The sequence below is a fragment of the Belonocnema kinseyi genome, chromosome 2 (genome assembly GCF_010883055.1).
Source record: "Belonocnema kinseyi isolate 2016_QV_RU_SX_M_011 chromosome 2, B_treatae_v1, whole genome shotgun sequence".
Lineage (NCBI taxonomy): Eukaryota > Metazoa > Arthropoda > Insecta > Hymenoptera > Cynipidae > Belonocnema > Belonocnema kinseyi.
The window spans coordinates 162,793,571-162,815,638 of record NC_046658.1 but is presented as its reverse complement, the minus strand read 5'-3'; the positions used below and the strand labels follow the sequence as shown (position 1 = coordinate 162,815,638).

General features: G+C 26.2%; 1 protein-coding gene across 2 annotated transcripts in view; it reads right to left on the bottom strand.

The window, feature by feature from the left end:
- Window positions 1-22,068, bottom strand: part of LOC117167204 (glutamate decarboxylase) — a 710,722-nt gene that overhangs the window by 667,767 nt on the left and 20,887 nt on the right. For both annotated transcript variants that reach the window (XM_033351946.1, XM_033351947.1), the window contains one exon: window positions 13,492-13,728. In XM_033351946.1, coding sequence (XP_033207837.1) covers window positions 13,492-13,728 — 237 coding nt within the window. The remainder of the gene's footprint in view (window positions 1-13,491; window positions 13,729-22,068) is intronic.

The window sequence follows — 22,068 nt, the reverse complement described above, 5'->3', positions numbered from 1 at the left end:
ATATTCCTAATTTTTCACCCTCCTAATTTTAACGCTTCTGAATTTTCACCCATTCCGCTTCTTTGGTTTCCGAAGAAATACCTTTCAGAGTTTCGGATTTCCTACTTATTGCTCTTTCCTACTTTTTGTTATTCCTAAGTTTTACCATTATGTATTATAACCCATTCTGAAATTTTACCTTTCTTAATTTTTACCGTTCCGAAAAATGAACGGCCCCCTTAAAATTTCCTTAGAACCACTCTTAAAACTTCATCTAGTTAATTTATCCTATATTTTTTTAGACAAATTAGTCGAGCGTTGGAGGCTGGCGTTCGACTAAACTGTTAAAAACCGAATTTTGATCAAATTTCGAGTACAAAAAGTAAAATAACTCTAGAAATAATGTAATTATCAAAAATTACTCACAAATGGGACTGGAGCTTAATCCATTCAATTTCTTTTTAAAATTTCAGAATAATCGGTTGAATATTGTAGGCTTCGAATTATCTACGGGTTCCCTGACTTTGAAGAATTAATAGATTACCATCGGAAATTGTCGGTGCATCCAGCGCAAGTACTATCAAAAATCGGAGCTGACTTTGGAACGTGATTACTGGTTAAAAAATGGAACAACTTTTTTCCAAAACGACGGTCAGAAAGATTTCAAAATTCTGCATCGAATGACCTATAATGAAGATATTTCTGAGTTTTCGAAGTGAATATAAAACGTCAGAAGTTTTTTTATAAATTGCAAACATTGCTCGAATTTTGTATCTCGAATTCAACTTGTGGTATGACCCAGGAAAATTGTAGAAAAAATCTGAAATTTATACCACACAGTCTGCAAAGTCTTATTTTTATTTTGAGCCCCTAAAATTTTAAAATTCTTCACTGGTTCTTGAGTTATAACTAGAAATGTCTAAGCATGTGTGTTGCAAGTTTCAGTCGACAACTGAAACTTTCCCTTTGAGACTTGGACATTTTGAACCATAACTCGGAAACTAATGCAGACATAAAAAATTTTTCAGCTCAAAGTGAAGATAAGACTTCAAAGACTGTTTGGTATAAATTTCAAATTTTTACCACCAATATCCTGGGTTTTGCGACAATTTGAAATCAAGCTTTAAAATTTTAGATTTTTTTCCATTTTTTTAAACCTCTCACGTTGTATATTATCTTAAAAATGTAAAAATATTACTATTATGGACCATGTGACGCACTTCATCTAGTTAATTTATTCTATAGTTTTCAGAAAAATCGGCATCCACGTTGGTCCATTTTGCTGAAAAATATAATTTTGAGCAGAAGTAACGAAAAAACTAAATATTAAAAAAACAAGACAAAATTAGAACATTATCCAGTAAATTTATCTTAACATTTGTTTGGACGAATCCGTTTAATATTTTAGGCTATATGTAAACTTAAACCGTTGAAAAAAAAAATTTTGAACATGAAAAGTAAAATAACTTCAAAACTAATGAATGAATCAAAATTTCCTTTCAACAAGCATTAAAGCTTTCTATATTCAATTCAGCCTAAAATTTCTAGAAAAGTCGGCTAAACTTTGAATGCTACAGGTGCGCTAAGCTGCTTAAGAATCGAATTTTAGGCATGAAAAGTAAAATAACTCTAGAAACAATTTATTAATTAAAATTTTTTAAGAAATGGGACTGGAGCTTAATCCAGTGAATTCATTCTAAAAATTTTGGAGAAATCGGTTTCATATTTTAGGCTGAAGTTCAATTAATTATCTAAAAAATCGATTTTTTAGCAAGAAACCTAAAATAATAACTATAGAAATAATAACCAAATAAAAATTTTCTGAAAAGCAGCTTTGAAACATCTCCTAATGAATTATTCCTTTAATTTTTAAGCAATTCAGTTGAATATTGTAAGCTACAAATAGAATAAACTTTATTAAAACCCAAACTCTTAGCATTAAAAATAAAATAACCCTAGAAGTAATTAAAAAAGCTAAATTTTGTAAAAAGTAGCGCTGGACCTCATCTATTAAATTTATCTGTAAATTTTTAGAAAAATGGGTTGAATATTATTCACTAGAGGTCGACTTATCTGTTAAAAAAGTGAATTTTAAGCATTAAAATAAAAATAACTCTCCAAATAATTAATAAATCAAACTGATTTTTCAACATTAAACCTAAAATAACTACAGAACTAATAAAATGAACTAAAATTTTCTGAAAAAGAGTTTTGAAACATCATCTAGCAAATTTATTTGTAAATTTTTCAACAAACCGGTTAAATATTGTTCACTGGAGCTCGATTAAACTCTTAAAAAACGAATTTTGACCACAAAAAGTGAAATAACTCTCGAATTAAATAATGAATAAAAAATTCCTTAAAAACAGCATGAGAGCTTCATCTAGTCAGTTAAAATGTGAATTTGTAGCCACATCGATTAAATATTATTGATTGCATGTTAACCAAGCTGCTAAAAATCAAATTTTGAGCAGAAAAAGTAAAAAGCCCTAGAATAAATAAATAAATAACAATGTCCTCAAAAAGAGCATTAAAGTTTTATTAAGTCAATTTTTTCTTCATTTGTTTAAGAAATCGGTTGAATAATATTGACTACAAAACTGCTAAAAATCTAATTTTGAGCACCAAAAGATAAATAACTCTAAAAAAAACGAACGAAATATAAATTTTCTTTAAAGTGTCATTAAAGTTTCATTTAGTCAATTTATTCCTGAATTTTTAGACTAATTGGTTGACATTTTTTTAATTGAGATAAATTATATTGCTAAAAAACCGAATTTTGGGTATTAAATTAAAAATAACTCTACAAATAATAAATTAATAAAACTGTCTAATAACTGTCTAATAATCAGCTAAAAAATCGAATTTTTAGCATTAAACCTAAAATAACTACAGAAATAATAAATCGAATAAAAATTTCTTGAAAAGCCATTTTGAACTATGACCTAGTCGATTAATACTAAAAAAAATTCACAAATCGGTTAAATATTGTTGACTAGAGTTCGAATTAACTGCGAAAATTCTAATTTTGTAAATTAAAAGTAAAATAACTTTAGAATTAATTAATAAATAAAAATGTCTTTAAAAGTAGCATTAGAGCTTCATCCAATCAATTTATCCTTAAATTTGTAGCCTTATCCATTGAATAATATTGATTGCATGTCGAAAAACCCGTCTAAAAATCAAATTTTGAACACAAAAAGTAAAATAACTCTGGAATTAATTAACGAAATCAAAATATCCTTAAAAGTTGAATTGAAGCTTTAACTATTCAATTTATCCTGAAATTTGTAACCAAATTCCGTGCATCGTTTATAAAAAATTGACAATATTTATTCATCATATATCTTCTTTGCAATTAATAATAATAAAAAAGAAGAAAAATGATCGTAATATTAAAAATATTTTAAACCGATAAGCAGGGAGAAAGAGTGACTGCTCCCAAGGGCAAGAAAAGAATAAAGACGTTGATAAAAACTCGTGGAGAGGAAAGAAGAGAGATGGATGCAAGGGATACATAATATAATCTAATAACGAGTTTTTGTTGGGCCGGGCACGTATCAGACACACGTCCTTCAATAGCGGAGGGCGGCACCCCTGGCGACAGGCGATTCAGTTTGGTTAGATTTCTATCCTAAGTTTGGTTAGCTTTGGTGTTTGAGCGTTCGTAGTCATTGTGCATTAGCATCCATTCAAGCTGGTAATCGAATCCCACCGAGATAGAGCGAGCGAACTTTCGCGGGTACTGACGGGGAGGATTTGTGGATTGTGGTCGACTTCCGTAATTCTCGACGGCTGCGGCTCTGATAAGCCTATTTGTTGGCTGGCTACAACCTACCAACGCCAGCGACCAATTTTACTAATCGAGTCCTCCTAACGAATTTTAACTCTTATTTCATTTCTCGCATAATTAACTGGAGAAAATAGCGAGCTCTCTGAAATTTATAGGACATATTCCTTGAAATTTTATCTTTAATTTAAGACGATAACACTTAAAAAATCTTTACGCGTTCTTGAGTTATGACTAAAAACGTCCAAGCGTTTCTACTTCGAGGTGTAGTCGCCGATCACCGTTTCAATTCGTGGTATGACTTATAAAAGCTGTTGCCAAAATCTGAAATTTAAAGGAAATAATCTTTGAAACTTTATCTTTAATTTAAGCCAAGGACGCTAGGAAAATCTCTGAGGGTTCCTAAGTTATGACTCAAAATGTCCGAGCGTTTCTAAGTTGACTGAAACTCGAAGGAGATACGCTTCAACATTTTTCGTTATAACTCGGGAACCCATGCATATTTTTCAAATCTCAATGGCCTGAATTAAAAATGAGATTTCAAAAATCATGCCCTTTAAATGTTATATTTTTGCCACATTTTTGCGAAGCCACAGCGCGCCTTAATGCTTTTGCACAAAAGTCAAGAAATTCTTTAACTGACGCGATATGTTCTCTTCAAAAATTCAGAAGTACAATATTTTAACTTTAATTTTAATTTCACTTTTGATTTTACTTTTATATTTTTATTTTAATCGGCTTTCAGTGATCTGTTGCTTTTATTGAAATATAAGATTTTTGTCCAGCAAGGATTTGAAACAAATAAATTATTTAATAAGTCACAATTATAAGATTTCCTTAGGATTTGTTGTAACCTGAAATAATGTCAGTTTGAGTTATTGTTTTTTTTGTTTGTTTTTTGAATAGTTGAATTTTGAAGATTCGCAATTCAAAAAAGTTTAATTTGAAAGATGCAGAAATAAAATCTCTTTAATTTTCATGAATTCGACAATCAAAAGTCAAGAGTTTTCAATTCTGGATCTTCCAATTTGACGAAATTTCAATTCTAAATAATCAAAAGTGTAGAATTTTTAATTGTAAACTATCTAAATAAAAAACCCTGTTAGTTTTAAGGATTCATAAATCAAATTTCTTCATTTTTAAAGAATTTCAATGAAAAATTATTGGATTTGAAACCATGAAATTTTCTAATTATTTAATATTTAAAATTTATATTTTTAAGATATTTAATTTTGAAAATTTGCGTAGAAATAGTTCGATTTTCAAGATATTTATTTAATGATTTATTAATTTAGAATATTTGTAGTTTGAAATAGACCAAGTTTAACTATCTTTTTTGGATAACGCAGTCAATGCTTGAAAATTTAGTATCGAAATTTTAAAAAATTTTAAACTTGCAATTGAAGACTTTAATTTTAAAGGTTTAAGAATTAAATTTTATAGATCTGGGTATTTTTGAAGATCAAAAGTCAAGTTTTAAATCCGAAGTGTTCGAAATGAAAGAAATTCAGAGTGTAAATCATAAAAACTACAGAATTCTTAATTGTAAAAATAAAAATTTTGAACATTTTCAAATGGAAACTTAAAAATCAAAATCTTTTCATATTTATAGATTCACAATTTAAAGTTTGTTCGCGATGCCTAATTATTTTGCAATGCTCATCTATTTCAAAATGTTGACCTATTTCAGAATTTTTATCTATTTCAAAATATTGCTCTATTTCAGATTATTGCTCTATTTCAAATTATTGCTCTGTTTCAGACTATTCCTCTATTTTAGAATATTCATCTATTTCTGAATGTTTCATTCCTTTGGAATGTTCATCTATTTCAAAATTTTGCTCTATTACAGAATATTCATCTGTTTCCGATTATTCAATTATTTCAGATCTTTATTCATTTCGGAATGTTTATCTATTTTAAAATATTCGTCGATTCCAAAATGGTGATCTATTTAAGATTATTCACCTATTTCAAAATATTTAACTTTATCAGACTTTCATCTATTTCGGTATGTCTAATTATTTCGAAACGTTCATCTATTTCCGAATTTTTACCTATTTTAGAATGCTAATCTATTTCAAAATATTGCTTTATTTCAGGATTTTCATCTATTTCCGAATATTCAATTATTTGAGATTTTTTATTGTTTTTTATTTCCGAATTTTTTGCTTTTGCAGACTGTTCACCTATTTCAAGATGTTCATCTATATCAGACGATTTATCAATTTCGGAATACCTAATTATTTAAAAATTTTAATCTATTTTCGGATTTTTTACTATATCAGAATGTTCATCTATTTCAAAATAGTGCTGTATTTCACATTATTCATCTATTACGGAGTATCCTATTATTTCGGAAAGCTCATATATTTTAGAATTTTAGAATTTTAAAATATTGCTCTATTTCAGACTATTCATATATTTCAGAATATTCAAGTATTTTAGAATATTCACCTATATCGGAATGGTTCATTAGTTCGCAATGTCCATCTATTTCAAAATATTCATCTATTTTTGAATGTTCATCTATATCAGACTATTTATCCATGTCAGAATGTTCATCTATTTCTGAGTTTTTTTCAATTGCAGAAGGTTCAAATATTTCAAAATTTTGCTTTATTTCACATTATTGGTCTATTTCGTAGTATTTATTTATTTCCGAATTTTCATCAATTCCGAAATGTTCATTTATTGCAGAATGTTTACCTATTTCACTATGTTTCTTAATTTATATCATTCATCTATTCTTAAATGATCACCTATATCAGACTATTAATCTTTTTCGGAATGTTCATCTATTTCAAAATGTTGCTCAATTTCAGATTATTCATCTATTTCAGAATGTTTATCTATTTAAAATTATTCATCTATTCTAAAATGATCACCTATATCAGACTATTTATCGATCTCGAAATGTTGATCTATTTCAGCTTTTTTACGCATTTCAGAATGTCCATCTATTTCAAAATGTTGCTCTATTTCACATTATTGGTCCATTTCGGAATATTCATTTATTTCCGAATTTTTATGAATTTCAAAGTTTTCATTTATTGCAGAATGTTTACCTATTTCAAAATTTTTCTCTATTTCAGATTGTTCACCTATTTCAGAATTTTTATCTATTTAAGATCATTCACCTATTTCTAAATGATCACCTTTATTAGAGTATTCATCTATTTGAAATTGTTAAATTATTTCGGAATGTTCAAAATGTTGCTACATTTCAAATTATTGATGCATTTCGGAATATTCATTTATTTCCAAATTTTCATCAATTTCAAAATGTTCATTTATTGCAAAATGTTTACCTATTTGAAAATCTTTCTCTTACAGATTATTCATCTATTTTAGAATGTTTATCTATTTAAGATTATTTACCTATTCTGAGATTATCACCTATATCAGACTATTCATCTATTTAGGAATGTTCATCTATTTCTGATTTTTTTCCAATTTCAGAAGTTTCATCTATTTCAAAATGTTTCTCTATTTCAGATTATTCTTCTATTTCTATACATTTATCTAATTAAGATTATTCGCCGATTTCAAAACAATCACCTATATCAGACTATTGATCTATTTCAGAATTTTTATCTATTTAAGATTATTCATCGATTCTAAAATGATCAATTATATCAGACTATTCATCTATTTCGAAATTTTCATCTATTTCTGATTTTTTCCAATTTCAGAAGGTTCATCTATTTCAAAATGTTACTCTATTTCAGATTATTCATCTATTTCTAAATATAAGATTATTCGCCAATTTCAAAACAATTACCTATATCAGACTATTGACCTATTTCGGAATGTTAACCTATTTCAGAAATTTCACCCATTCCAGAATGTTCATCTATTTCAAAATTTTGCTCTATTTCACATTATTGATCCATTTCGGAATATTCATTTATTTCCGAATTTTCATGAATTTCAAAATTTTCATTTATTGCAGAATGTTTACCTATTTCAAAATTTTTCTCTATTTCAGATTATTCATCTATTTCAGAATGTTTATCTATTTAAGCTCATTCACCTATTTCTAAATGTTCACCTTTATTAGACTATTCATCTATTTCAAATTGTTAAATTATTTCGGAATTTTCAAACTGTTGCTTTGTTTCAAATTGTTGATCCAATTCGGAATATTCATTTATTTCCAAATTTTCATCAATTTCGAAATGTTCATTTATTGCAAATGTTTACATATTTCCAAACCTTTCTCTTATAGATTACTCATCTATTTCAGATTGTTTATCTATTTAAGATTATTTACCTATTCTAAAATGATCACCTATATCAGACTATTTATCTATTTCGGAATGTCCAACTATTTCTGATATTTTTCCAATTTCAGAAGGTTTATCTATTTCAAAATGTTGCTCTATTTCAGATTATTCATCTATATAAGATTATTTGCCGATTTTAAAACAAACACCTATATCAGACTATTGATCTATTTTCGAATATTCATTTATTTCCAAATTATCATTAATTTTGAAATCTTGATTTATTGCAGAATGTTCACATATTTCAAAATGTTTCTCTATTTCAGATTATTCATCTTTTTCAGAATGTTTATCTATTTAAGATTATTCATCTATTCTAAAATGATCACCTATATCAGACTATTTATCTATTTTGAAATGTTTATCTATTTCTGATTTCTTTCCAATTTCAGAAGGTTCATCAATTTCAAAATGTTGCTCTATTTCAGATTATTTATCTATTTCTAAATATAAGATTATTCGCCGATTTCAAAACAATCACCTATATCAGACTATTGACCTATTTCGGAATGTTAACCTATTTCAGAAATTTTACCCATTTCAGAAAGTTCATCTATTTTAAAATTTTGCTCTATTTCACATTATTGGTATATTTCGGAATATTTATTCATTTACGAATTTTCATCAATTTAGAAATTCTTCTATTCTAAAATGATTGCCTATATCAGACTATTCATCTATTTCGGAATGTCCAACTATTTCTAAATTTTTTTCCAATTTCAGAAGGTTCATCTATTTCAAAATGTACTCTATTTCAGATTATTCATCTATTTCAAAATGTACTCTATTTCAGATTATTCATCTATTTCTAAATATTTATCTATATAAGATTATTCGCCGATTTGAAAACAATCACCTATGTCAGACTATTGATCTATTTTGGAATATTTATTTATTTCCAAAATTTAATCAATTTCGAAATGTTCATTTATTGCAGAATGTTCACCTATTTCAAAATATTTCTCTATTTCAGATTATTCATCTATTTCAGAATGTTTATCTATTTAAGATTATTCATCTATTCTAAAATGATCACTTATATCAGACTATAAAGTATTTCGAAATTTTCATGTATTTCTGATTTTTTCCAATTTCAGTAGGTTCATCTATTTCAAAATGTTGCTCTATTTCAGATTATTCATCTATTTCTAAATATAAGATTATTCGCTGATTTCAAAACAATCACCTATATCAGACTATTGACCTATTTCGGATTATTAACCTATTTCAGAAATTTTACCCATTTCAGAATGTTCATCTATTTCAAAATTTTGCTCTATTTCACATCATTGATCCATTTCGGAATATTCATTTATTCCGAATTTTCATGAATTTCAAAATTTTCATTTATTGCAGAATGTTTACCTATTTCAAAATTTTTCCCTATTTCAGATTATTCATCTATTTCAGAATGTTTATCTATTTAAGATCATTCACCTATTTCTAAATGTTCACCTTTATGAGACTATTCATCTATTTCAAATTGTTAAATTATTTCGGAATTTTCAAACTGTTGCTTTATTTCATATTATTGACCTAATTCAGAATATTCATTTATTTCCAAATTTTCATCAATTTCGAAATGTTCATTTATTGCAAAATGTTTACCTAATTCAAAATGTGTCTCTATTTCAGATAATTCATCCATTTCAGAATGTTTATCTACTTAAGATTATTCATCTATTCTTAAATAATAACCTATATCAAACTATTCATCTATTTCGAAATGCTTATGCATTTCAGAATATCTAACCATTTCAAAATGTTCATCTATTTCAAAATGTTGCTCTATTTAACTTTATTGGTCCATTTCGAAATATCAATTTATTTCCGAATTTTCATGAATTTCAAAATTTTCATTTATTGCAGAATGTTTAAATATTTCAAAATTTGTCTCTATTTCGAATTATTCATCTATTTCAGAATGTTTATGTTGGAATGTTAAATTATCTCGGAATTTTCATCTATTTCAGAAATCGTAGTTATTTCATAATTGTCATCTATTCCAAAATCTTGTTCCATTCCAGAATATCATCTAATTCAGAATGTTCATGAGGTTAGTTTAGAATTTTCATCAACTTGAAAATGTTCCTCTACTTCAAAATTCTAATCTATTTCGGAATATTTAATTTTTTCGGAATGTTCATCTATTTAATCATGGTCATTAATTCCAAAATGTTCTCGCTCGATATTTCATAAGAATTCAAGTTTATGTAAAAACGGGCAAACGTTTTTTATGGAACCATTGTCGGAAACCAAATCTAGTTTTTTTAAGGATTTTCACCCCCGGCTATTTATCACGATTATGACACCCACGCATATTCTTGAGGGTGCTATCGCAGGAAATAAAAGTATCTCTAGCCACCTTATCTCTACCCCTGTAAGCGCGTATGCTAAATTGAATATGAAATTATGCAACTTATCGCCCTTCGCGAGTCAGTTGGCTGGGTAATATATAAACTTTGCTACAAAATTGAATCGCTACTAATTTAAACTTATCTGCCTAATTTAATTTATTTAAAATATCATTCTTTTCTGTTTTGCTCAGTTGGTAGTTCAACAATCAAAAAATTGCATTCGGATACTTTCTAAAAATATTCAAAATCTTCTAAACATTTCAATTGAAAATTCTTAAGGCCATGTGACGAGTGGGTCACATGACCAGATTCTACCGCGACCTTTCTTACTAACCAACTTATTTTCACACGAACCTCGAATCGAGTTGAAACTTTAGGATAATAAATTAGTGGCGATAAGGTATGAATCTGGTCACGTGACCCACTCATCACATGGCCTTAATATTTAAAAACAATCATTTTTGGTATTTCTATATATATATTTTTAAATACTAAATACAATTTTTTAATGTTTTATTGATTTAAAAAACGCATAAATAAGAAATTTCGTTAATCTTTCTGTTATCTACCAGAATCTTTTTAAAAATATCTTACACTCGTTTTGGTTAATTATTAAAATTAAAAAATTAAAAGTTCAATGATAAAAAGCTGTAATTTATAAACTGTAAATTAAAGCATTATATAAATAGCGCTTCTAAATTTAGAGCGATTTAAATAGAAAATTAAAAACTTGACGCTATATCACAATGATTTGGTTTTAATTAAATTCCTTCTAATTTGAATAAGTGTTGTGATAAGGGTGTCAAAATGAAAAGCTATGTTTCAATTAAGATTGTGAGCTTGTGAAAATAATTCGTGAAAAATATAAAAATTTTACATTAATTATTTAATTAAATACTATTAAAATTTCAACCCATGATATATTTTTTAATAAGAAAAATGTTTATTTTCAACCATATGGTTTTAAACAAAAAGTAAATTTCAAACTTGTTAGTTGAGTTCTTTACTAAAATGGTTACATTGTCAAATCAAAATATATATAAGTTTCCAACATGAAAGTTAGTTTCTAATCGAATAGTTGAATTTTTTGAAAAAGGGTTGAAATATAAGCCGCAAATTGTTGAATTTTCAGACCAAAAAGAACAATTCGCTACAAAATGTTTTAATTTTGAACAAAAAGTTTATCTACCTAATAAAACGAATTTTGAATCAAGTAAATGAATTTGCGAACAAATATTTAATTATTCAACTAAAATAAATCATTTTTAAACAATACTTCAATTTTTACCAAGACTATGAATTTTTTAACAAAAAAAAATAATTTCTTAACAAAAAATGTAAAAGTTGATATTTAAAACAATCAGATTTTCGTGAAATTTTAGATTTTATTTGAAATTTGTAATCAATATGATTTATTTTTTACCAAGAAAGATAAATTTTTCAAAAAATACATTAATTTTTCACGAAATAGTCGAGTTTTTGACTACAAAAGAATAGTTTTCAATCCAAAAAGAAAAAGCTTCAAGTTAAAAGTTTATTTTAAACAAAATAGTTTTATTTTATTCTAAAATTACATAGATTTTCAACCTAAAAATACGATATTGTCACAAAATAGTTGACTTCTCAAACTTAAAATATAGATTTTCAACAAAAAGTTCATTTTTAAACAAACAAATAAATTTTCTAAAAAAATGGTTAAATTGACAATTACGAAAGACAAATTTTGAACTAAATAGTTCAATTTTAAACTGACAAAAAAAAGTTTCCATCAACGAAGTTGAATTAATCACAAAAAGAACATTTTTAACAAAATAATCAAAGTGGTAACTAAAAAAGGTGAATCTTCAGCTAAAAACATTAAATTTTTTACAAGAAGAATGGATTTACAAACAAAGGCGTATATTTTCAGCCAATTATTTTAAATTCTGATTAAAAAAGATTAATTTTTTTTCTGAAAAAGAACAATTTTTAACCCAAAAAAAATTTCAAACAGGAAAACAAAAGTTTCAACCAGATTTATTATTTTTCCGCTAAACGAACAAATATAAATATTTCAATTTTCTAAAAGAATAGTACTTTTTAACTCAAAGAGACAAATTTATTATGAACCAGTTGAGTTTTAGATCCAAAAATATCAATTTTCAACAAAAATTTAGTTTTTACCCAAAAAGTGGAATTTTCTGCAACTAAGTTGAATTTTTAATCTGGAAATATAAATTTTCAACAAGTAGTTTATTTACAACCAAATGGTTTTAATTTTTTCTCAAAATTGTTAAATTTTTATCCCAAAATGCCAACTTTTTTAAAGTATAGCCGAATTTTAAAAAAGATACTAAATTTTTTGAATAGTGGCTTGTTCTGCAAAACTGTTGATCTTTAAACAAAAATATTATTTTTCTACAAAAAAAGTTAATTCTTCGAGTAGTAGAATTTTCGACAAGCCTCTTGAATTAAAAAAAAGAGTTTTGAAAAAAATTTATTTTGACAAAAGAGTTGAATTTTGCATTCAAAAAAAGATTTTTCTATAAAAGATTTGAATTTTCATAAAAAAATTAATTTCAAACTAAACTTATAAATCTCTAAAAAATATGAATTTTTAAGAAATTACGTTAACTTTCAACCAAATATTTAATTTTCAAATTAATTTAATTTTAAATTAAAAACATTTAAATTCAACTTAAACTGAATTATATTTAAATAAATACTTGAATTATGGGCCCAAAGAGAGTAATTGAAAAAAAGATGACTCAATTAATTGTATCTAAAAGAATTCAACTATTATTTTTATTAATTTTTAGAGCCTCGGCAGCTCAGGCAGTTATTTGTTCGGAAATCACGGCAGAGGTTCGGGGTTCGATCCCTTAACCTGTACCTCTGGAAATTATTCTATCTACTTTTACCAAAATTTTGTTAGTTTTCTAGCAATTATCCCAGGTGAAGAGCTTTAAAAATTCATCTTTTAAGCTTCTGTTTTTATAGCTATATTTTTTATATTTTTATTTGTAGTATATCTTGCCGCTTTAAGGTCTTAAAATTTTTGTTATACACGGAATATTTTTTTAAATTAAAGACTTACCGGTTTTGACTTGGTACTTCAAAGTAGTCGAGCAGTCGATGAGGAGCTGCTGAAGTGTGACTCCACTATCCGGAATTTCCAAATCAAGAAGTTGTATCATTTCAGCTGGATGATGGAAGTCTAAAACTTTCGAATTCCGATCGTTCGTTGATTTGATGAAATCTAAGAGTATATCAACCACCTTCATCAGAAATTCCCTTGTCGCCGGAAATCCTTCGACATTTTGTGGCAAGATATCTGTCATTATTCAAAAAAGGAAAACAAAAATTACTTTTAAAAATACATAGATTATTTTTCGCATAGACAAAATATGACCCTTCGAGTGAGTAACAATCTAATTTTATATTTTAATCATTTATGAACATTTAGAAAATGTTTTTAAAAAAAAGAAATTTTTAAGGTATTTCCGGGTGAATTATTCATCTAGTTGGAATATTAAATTAGACTATTTGAATTTAATTCGCATTTTATATAATATTCCATATTTGCACCGTTTACTGGAGACATTTCTTACATAAATTTAATAAATTATTTTTCTCATAAAAATTTTGTTTTTAAATTGAAGACTATGAAAAATGTGAATTTAATGTTCATGATGAAATTTGACACAAGCAGTTAGTTTATGATAGTACTATTAAAAATTGAATCTTTTATTTACATATTGATCCTGCAATAATTTTTTAGGATTCTTTTATAAAGATTTTTGGTTCTTCGTTAAAAGTGGAAATATGTAGCCTGTGAGGTTTTTAAAATGATTCATCATTTTATTTGAAAAAACTTTTTTTCTGTTAAAAATTTAATGTAATTTTTCATATTTTTTATTATTATTAGGTGAACATTTATCATCCTAAGTTAAAAATTCAACTGTTTGTTTAAAAATTTGTATATTTTGTTGAAACTTCATCTTTTGTGGTAGAAATTTAATCTTTTTGGCGAATAATTTACATTTTTGGTAAAAAATTTATTTCTTTAGCTTCAAAATTATTTTTTAGCATCAATTAATTTTTTAACTAAATATTAATTTTTACCTAAAAATTTAATTATACAATATTTGTTTTGTCAATCAATATTCTTCAGTTGAAAATTCAAATATTTGTTTCAAAAATTATATATTTTGTTAAAATTTTGCTTTTGTGGTAGAAAATCAATCTTCTTGGTAGGTAATTTACCTTTTTGGTACAAAATTTATTTCTTTGTTTTCAAAATTCTTTTTTTTATTAGAAATTAATTTTTTTACTAAAAATTAAATTTGTTAACTAAAAATCTAATCATACTATTTTTTTGGAGAACCAATCTTATAGATTTGAAAATTTATCTATTTTTTACAAAAATCTGTATTTTGTTAAAACATCGTCTTTGGCAGTAGAAAATTAATCATTAAAATTAATCATCTTTTGGTTCAAAATAAACATTTCTTTGCTTGATAATCAGTTTTTGTTTTCAAAATTAATTTTTTCAACTAAAAATGTGATTAATTTTTTGTTGCAAATTTTGTTCACAGACATTTAATCTTTTTGTAAGAAAACTCATTCTTTTATTTGTTGAAAATTCATTTCATTTGCATAAAGTTGAATCTTTTATTAAAAATTGAAATATTTGGTGGAAAATTCATGTCTTTTTTTTTAAATTATTATTTTTTGGGGGAAAATTAATCTTTGTGGTGCGAAATTCACTTCTTTCTTTGAAAATTAGTTTTCTGAGATTGAATTTTTTTGCCAATAAAAATTGAACTATTCATTTTTCATTAACAATTATTTTTGCATAGACATACAATCTTTGTGGTAGAAAAATCTTTTGTTTGGTTGAATATTAAATTATTTTGTTAAAAATGTATTTCATTGAGTTAAATTATATCATGAAAATAATGACTAAATTGTTGAAGCAATTACATTTTCTAAGAATAATTCAGTATTACCTCAGTGTTATTGAAAACTGGTCAAAAATATTTAAAAATTCGGAAAAACCGCCACTTTCTAAATATATTCAAGAATAAAATTGCTTAGAACAATTAAAATTTGTTTAAATTTTTTTGTGAACTTAGTTAATTGTTGAATCACTTCAAGTGAACAGTAGAAAAAAGTCAGAAATTTAAGAACAATCACAACAGTTTAGCATTCTTTAAAAGAAATATTTTTTTTTAAATAATTTGTTTAAACAAATACAAAACCGCAGTTTTTTAATCTCTTTTAAAGAATATGTTATTATATATAGCAATAAATTGTTTTAACAATTGGTTTTATTAGGAATAATTAAGTATTTTCTCACTCTATTTAAAAATTGTTAAAAAAGTAGACATTTTTTACATTTACGGCTTTTGAGCTCTATTTTGAAATAAAATTTTTAAAAACAATAATAATTTGTTTAATATTTATTTTTGATAAATCTAGTTAATTATTAAATCACTATAAATGAAAAGTAGACAAAGAATTAAAAATTTCAGAAAAAACCTTAACTTTTAGCATTATTTGAATTTAGTATGGATAAAAATAATAATACATTGTTTAAACAATCAAATGCATTAAATTTATCAACTATTTATTCATTGAAATTGGTCAAAAATGGAAAATTTTGAAAAAACTGTAATTTCCTGTCATTATTCTAAGAGAACATTATTAACAATGATAATAAATTGTTTCCAACAAATATTTTTGCTAACAATAATTCCCTATTGCCTTGTTCTAATTCAACAATGGACAAAAAGTTATTTAAAAAAAACCTCAATCTAACTCTATTGTAAGAGAGAACTGCTAAAACAATAATAATTTGTTTAAATAATTATTTTAAAAAATTAAGTTGATTATTAACTCAATTTAAGGTAAATTAGACGAAAAGTACAAAGTTTCAGAAAAAACCACAAATTTCGAGCATTTCTAAAATAAAATCTTGTTAACAATAATAATCATAAATTGTTTAAACACTTTTGTTAACTCTGTTTAATTATTTACCTCACTCCAATTAAAAATTGGACAAAAAGTGAACATTTAAAAAAAAAAATTCAGTTTGTTAGCATTCTTCTAAGAGAATAGCGATAAAAATAATAATAATTTATTTGAACAATTATTTTTTAACGTTAATCACTTATTATATCACTCTATTTGAAAATTGGACAAAAATTAAATCTTATACATAAGCCGTGACTTTCTTATTTTATTCTAACAGGAAATTGTTTGAACAATTATGTAAACACTCATTAGTAAAAAAAAGTGGTATTAAATGTAATAAAAACAATTCGCATAAAAAACATACATAACAAATCTTAACTAGTGCCAAGAACTCGCAAAACCTATTTTTTCACTTATGGGGGTTTTTTGGAACCCAATAAAAAGCAGACTTATGGGGATGATATTTAAAAATAAGTATGTGTTGAACTTCATGGAGTTTGAGCCACCTCTAAATATAATTTTTTTAAATGGATTTATTTTTTTGTAACTTAAAAAAAATCCCGGGCAATTTGCACGGAAATTCAAGGAAAAAATTTTTTGCACCACCCTACTGAACATGCGATCTGGCCTGGGGCTAGAATGGAAACCATACGGTCTGGTTAGGACTAATTCAGCACACGAAGATTTTTTCATACGGAACGAAACGATTAAATTTGCTTAAATAATAATAATAATTATTATTAAATTTATTCAAAACACATATATATTCGATCTTACATTGATGAACAGAACTTCAGATCCGGAGTGTCCTTGTTCCTTCCGATCTCCACAGCTTCGATGATATCAGAATGATTTCACCTCATCAAACAATTGAAAGTATAGACCTATAATAACACACTCTCACTTGTTTGGTGGGATAAAAGCATCTTATTCCTCTTAATTCGTCAGTGGTTGGACTCTTCCTCTGTATGAATGTCGCTATAAGAATTTTATTAGGACTCACATTTCTGGGGCCCTAAATTCTCATAAAATACTGACTTTGAACAATATATCGTACATCACTCGGAGGACTCGACAGGTACTCACATGAAGCCTTAATGTTTTGCAAAGCCTGATCTCTGTGTAAAAACAAGTCTAACACTCCTTGTGATTTTTTCAAACTTCACGCCATAGGAGATTACCATTTACAGCCAAGCATGACTGCTACTTATGTTTTCATGTGTCTTATATTTACACGACCAAGGATATTATAAATATCAAGATTTACTTATTAGACTCTGCTAAACTCTCCTAAGAAAACTGATTTCGAAATAAATATCTTACATCACTCGCATGGTTATATAGGTCCTCGCGTGGAGCTAAATGATCTGAAAAGATTGAACTTCTTCTTAAAGAAATTTATCAAACCTATCAATCTTAGAACAAAAAAGGTTAATTTCTACCTAAAAATGGAATAGTTCTATTTGGCCGTAAAAAATTAATTTAAACAAAAAAAAAATTTCTATAAAAAGTTGAATCGCCAACTACAACAGGTTATTCATTTTTAACCAAACAGGTGCAGTTTTAACCAAAAAGATTAATTTCGAACCAAGACACAACATTTTTTAACCAAATCACGGAAATTAAAACTAAATAATACACATATTTGACTTGAATATTTGTTAAATGTTTTACCAAAATTTTTCAATTATGAACAAAATAATTAAATTTGCCACAAAATAATTTAATTTATCATTAAAAAGATAAATTTATGACCAACAAAATTAATTTCTTACCAGATGAGATGAATCTTAAACAAAATACATCAGTTTTTGACAAAATAGTTGAATTTCAAACTAAAAAAATATATATATTTAACCAAAAATGAAATAGTAAAGGTTTCAATATAAAAAATTACAATAAATCAGATGAAGTTTTAAATTAACTAATAAGTCTATTAAAAAATTAATTTTTTACCAAAATAGTTGAAATTAAAGCTTAAAATTTTAATCAAATAAAAATATTTGGAATGAAATATAGAATTTTCAAGAAAACAGTTATATTTATAACCAAAAAGTCAACTGGAAGAAAATTATTGAATTGAAAAAAAAAATTTAGCAAAATAAGAAAACTTTCAACCAAAATGATACAAATTTCTAACCAAAAAGACGAATTTCCAACGAAAAAAGACGTTTCCAGGAAGATTCTTGAATTTTCAAACAAAAAATTAAATCATTAACAAAATAAGATTACAAACTTTCAACGAAATTATATTTCTGACTAAAAGGAGCAATTTTCAATTAAAAAAGACAAAAATTATTGAATTTTCAAACGAAAATAATTCAATTTTCAACACAATAATATAATTTTTTAAAAAATCATATTTTTAACCAAAAAGAAAAATTTTCAACTAAAAAAGACGACTTTAAGAAAATCATTGAATTTTCAAACAAAAATAATTATATTTTAACAAAAGAAGATAAATATTTGACCAAAAATGAAAAAGATAAATTTTCAGTTAAAAAATCAATTTACAACTGAAAAGATAGATGTGAAAATAAAATTATTATCTTTAAAAAAAAGGAATTTTCGACAAAAATAGTTTATTTTAAACCAAGTGGTTGAATTTTTCAACAAATAAAAATATTTCTATCTAAAAACACGAATGTCCAACAAATCAGTTCAATTTCCAAACAAAGAAGATGAACTTGGGAAAATTCTTGAATTTTTGAGAAAATATTAAATTTTTTCATAGAATAATAAAATTTTCAACCAAAATGATGAATTTTTAACAAGGAAGAAAAATTATACACCAGAATAAATACATTTTCATTCAAATTGATAAAATTAAAGCTAAAGAAGATAAATGTTTGACTGAGAATGTAATAATTGAATTTTCAGTGAAAAAATTGATACACAACCAAAAAGCATGACTGAGAAAATTGCTCACTTTTCAAAAAAATAATTGAATTTTTGACTATACAAAAATATTTTTATTATTATAAATTTTACTGTATAATTTTACTGCCTACAATCCTACAGTAGATAATACGATATACAGTAGACAACTATTGAAGTAACCAATTACGTGATTGGTTAACGCTCCACTCATAGATAGCGGCGTTCGCGGGCCAAATCCTGGCTCAGGCAGATATTTTTTAACCTCTACAAATTATTTTTTCAACTTATTACCTTAACATCGAAATTCTTATTAATAAAAATTGTTAAACTTGTACGCTGATATTTCTAAATGGCGATGACATCTTCCGCAGGGGGGTTAAAATTATAATTGTTACAAAATCATTTTTTTCTAGCATACATGGATAAATCAAACCAATTTTGTTTTTTTCAGAAACAGGTTTGATGAAGCCAATTAATTTTTGTTTCAATAACAAAAAGCTCCAACCGCTAAAAATTAGATAAAACAACAACAAAATTTAGTTGGGCCAGCCATATAATATTGTTATTATATGGACAATACAAAATTTGGTTAAATCAAACATATTTGATTTAACTAAAGAATTATGTAATTCCGAAAAAAACAGCCATTTTACTTTAACACGTTATTTTCTGATTCAAGAGTTTCAGTCAATTTCATTTTTCAAAAAAGGTTAAGCAACAGTTACTTCAAATAAAAATAATTATGTAAAATAATATAGTAATAAGAATAATTTTTAAAACCGTTAAATTGAACTTCTAGGTTCGAATGTCATGTACATCATTAAAAACTAATTTTTGCTATTAAAGATTTATCATTTTAGTTGACAATTTTACTGTTCTGTTGAAATTAAATTTTTTTGACAACTTATTTCTAAACTGAAACTTTAAATATGCCATTCTTTGACAAAGAAATATTTCAGGGATGTAGAGGCAACTTTTTCATTGAAAATGTATCCTCTTGATTAAAAATCAATTTTTTCGGTCAAGCATTAAGCTACATTATTATATATTTGTATTTTTTTATACTAAATTTTTTGACTAAATTTAATTATTATATTATATATAAAATTCATTTGTTTGGCTGAAAATTCAATTACTTTTTGCAAAATTCGGTTTCTGTTTGGTTAAGACATTATTTTTTCATTCAAAATTTAACTATTCCAATAAAATATTCTTCACTTAAATTCGAATGTATCTCTTGACTTGAAAAATTAACAATTTTATTGAAAATGCATTTTTCTTTCATGATCTTTTTAACCGAAAATGGAACTATTTAATTTTTGGTGTGAAAATTAATTCTCTTTCATCCATTTTTGAAATTATTTAGTTGGATATTTATATGGAAATGTCAACTTTTACAGTTTTCGTTGAAATTTTTTTCCCTTGAGGTTGAATTTTTAATCCCTTAATTAATAGCTCATCTTCTTTTTTAAAATTATTTTTTTTGCTAGAAGATTTATAATTTCACTTGAAAATTCGACTTGTTAACAATTTAATTTTTTAAGGTAAATGAACCTATTTTGTTTAAAATTCAAGTGATAGGTTGAAAAGTATCTTTTTTGTTAAAAATTCATATTCTCGGGTTGAAAATTTAACTATTTGATACAAAATAAAACTGTTTGTAAAAAATTTGTTTTTGAATTAAAAATAAATTTTTCTGAATAAAAAAGTAACTCTCCACTTTTTGTTAAAAATTAATCTTTTTTAAATTTAAAATTCCATTGTTTGGTTAAAGCATTTAAGAAATTAAGAAAATATAAACTACAAATTTATTAAATGAAATTTGGACCAGCATTACATTAATTGTTAAAATTATTTATTAAAAAGTTATTTAATTTGTTAAAACCTTTTCTTTTTGGTAGAAAATTAATCTTTTCTTTAGAAAAAATAGTGTAAATAGTGTTGTAAACCAGAGGTACCGCGTAGGTCCTGTGATCATAAACAGGACATGGAGCTGTACAGCGACCGACCGCTATGGAGGGCTGTACACCGCCCAAAAAGGCATAGTGCTGTACACCACCTAAATACGACGTGGAGCTGTTTGAAATGATTTCCATTCATATTTTGACGCCTCTATTTCATACTGCTCCACGTCTTATTTAAGCGGTGTATCGCGCCACATCACATGTAGCCGGTGTACAGATATCCGTTCCGTTTAATTGATTTACAGCTCCAGGTCCTATCCTCCTGAAGAGGACATAAATCTGTACAGAAACCGACCACGATGGAGAGATGGACACTGCCCAAAACGATATAGCGCGGTACACCGCCTAAATACGACGTAGAATAGTATGACATTAAGGCGTCGAAATATGATACTATTAATATTTTGACGCCTCCATTTCATACCGCTACACGTCGTATTCAGGCGGTGTACCGCGATGCATCAGATTTAGGCAATGTACTCCGTTCCGTTTAATTGACGTAGAGCTTCCGGTCCTATCCTCCTAAAGAGGACTTGAAGCTGTGCAGCGACCGACCACGACGGGGAGGTGTACACCGCCCAAATACGACGTAGCGTGGCTTAGCGCCTAAATACGACGTGAAGCGGTATGAAATGAAGGCGTGTAAATATGATACCATAAATATTTCTATGTCTAAATTACATACCGCCCCACGTCCTATTTAGGCGGAGTACCGCGCTATGATGCGCTTGGACGGTATACAGCTATCCGCCAATTAGCCTGAAGTTCTTAAATCGTGAGAAAAATAATTTCTTAAAATTGGCTTTTATGTCTTCTGCGGAATAAAAATTTCGCCTTTTAAAGAAGTTCAT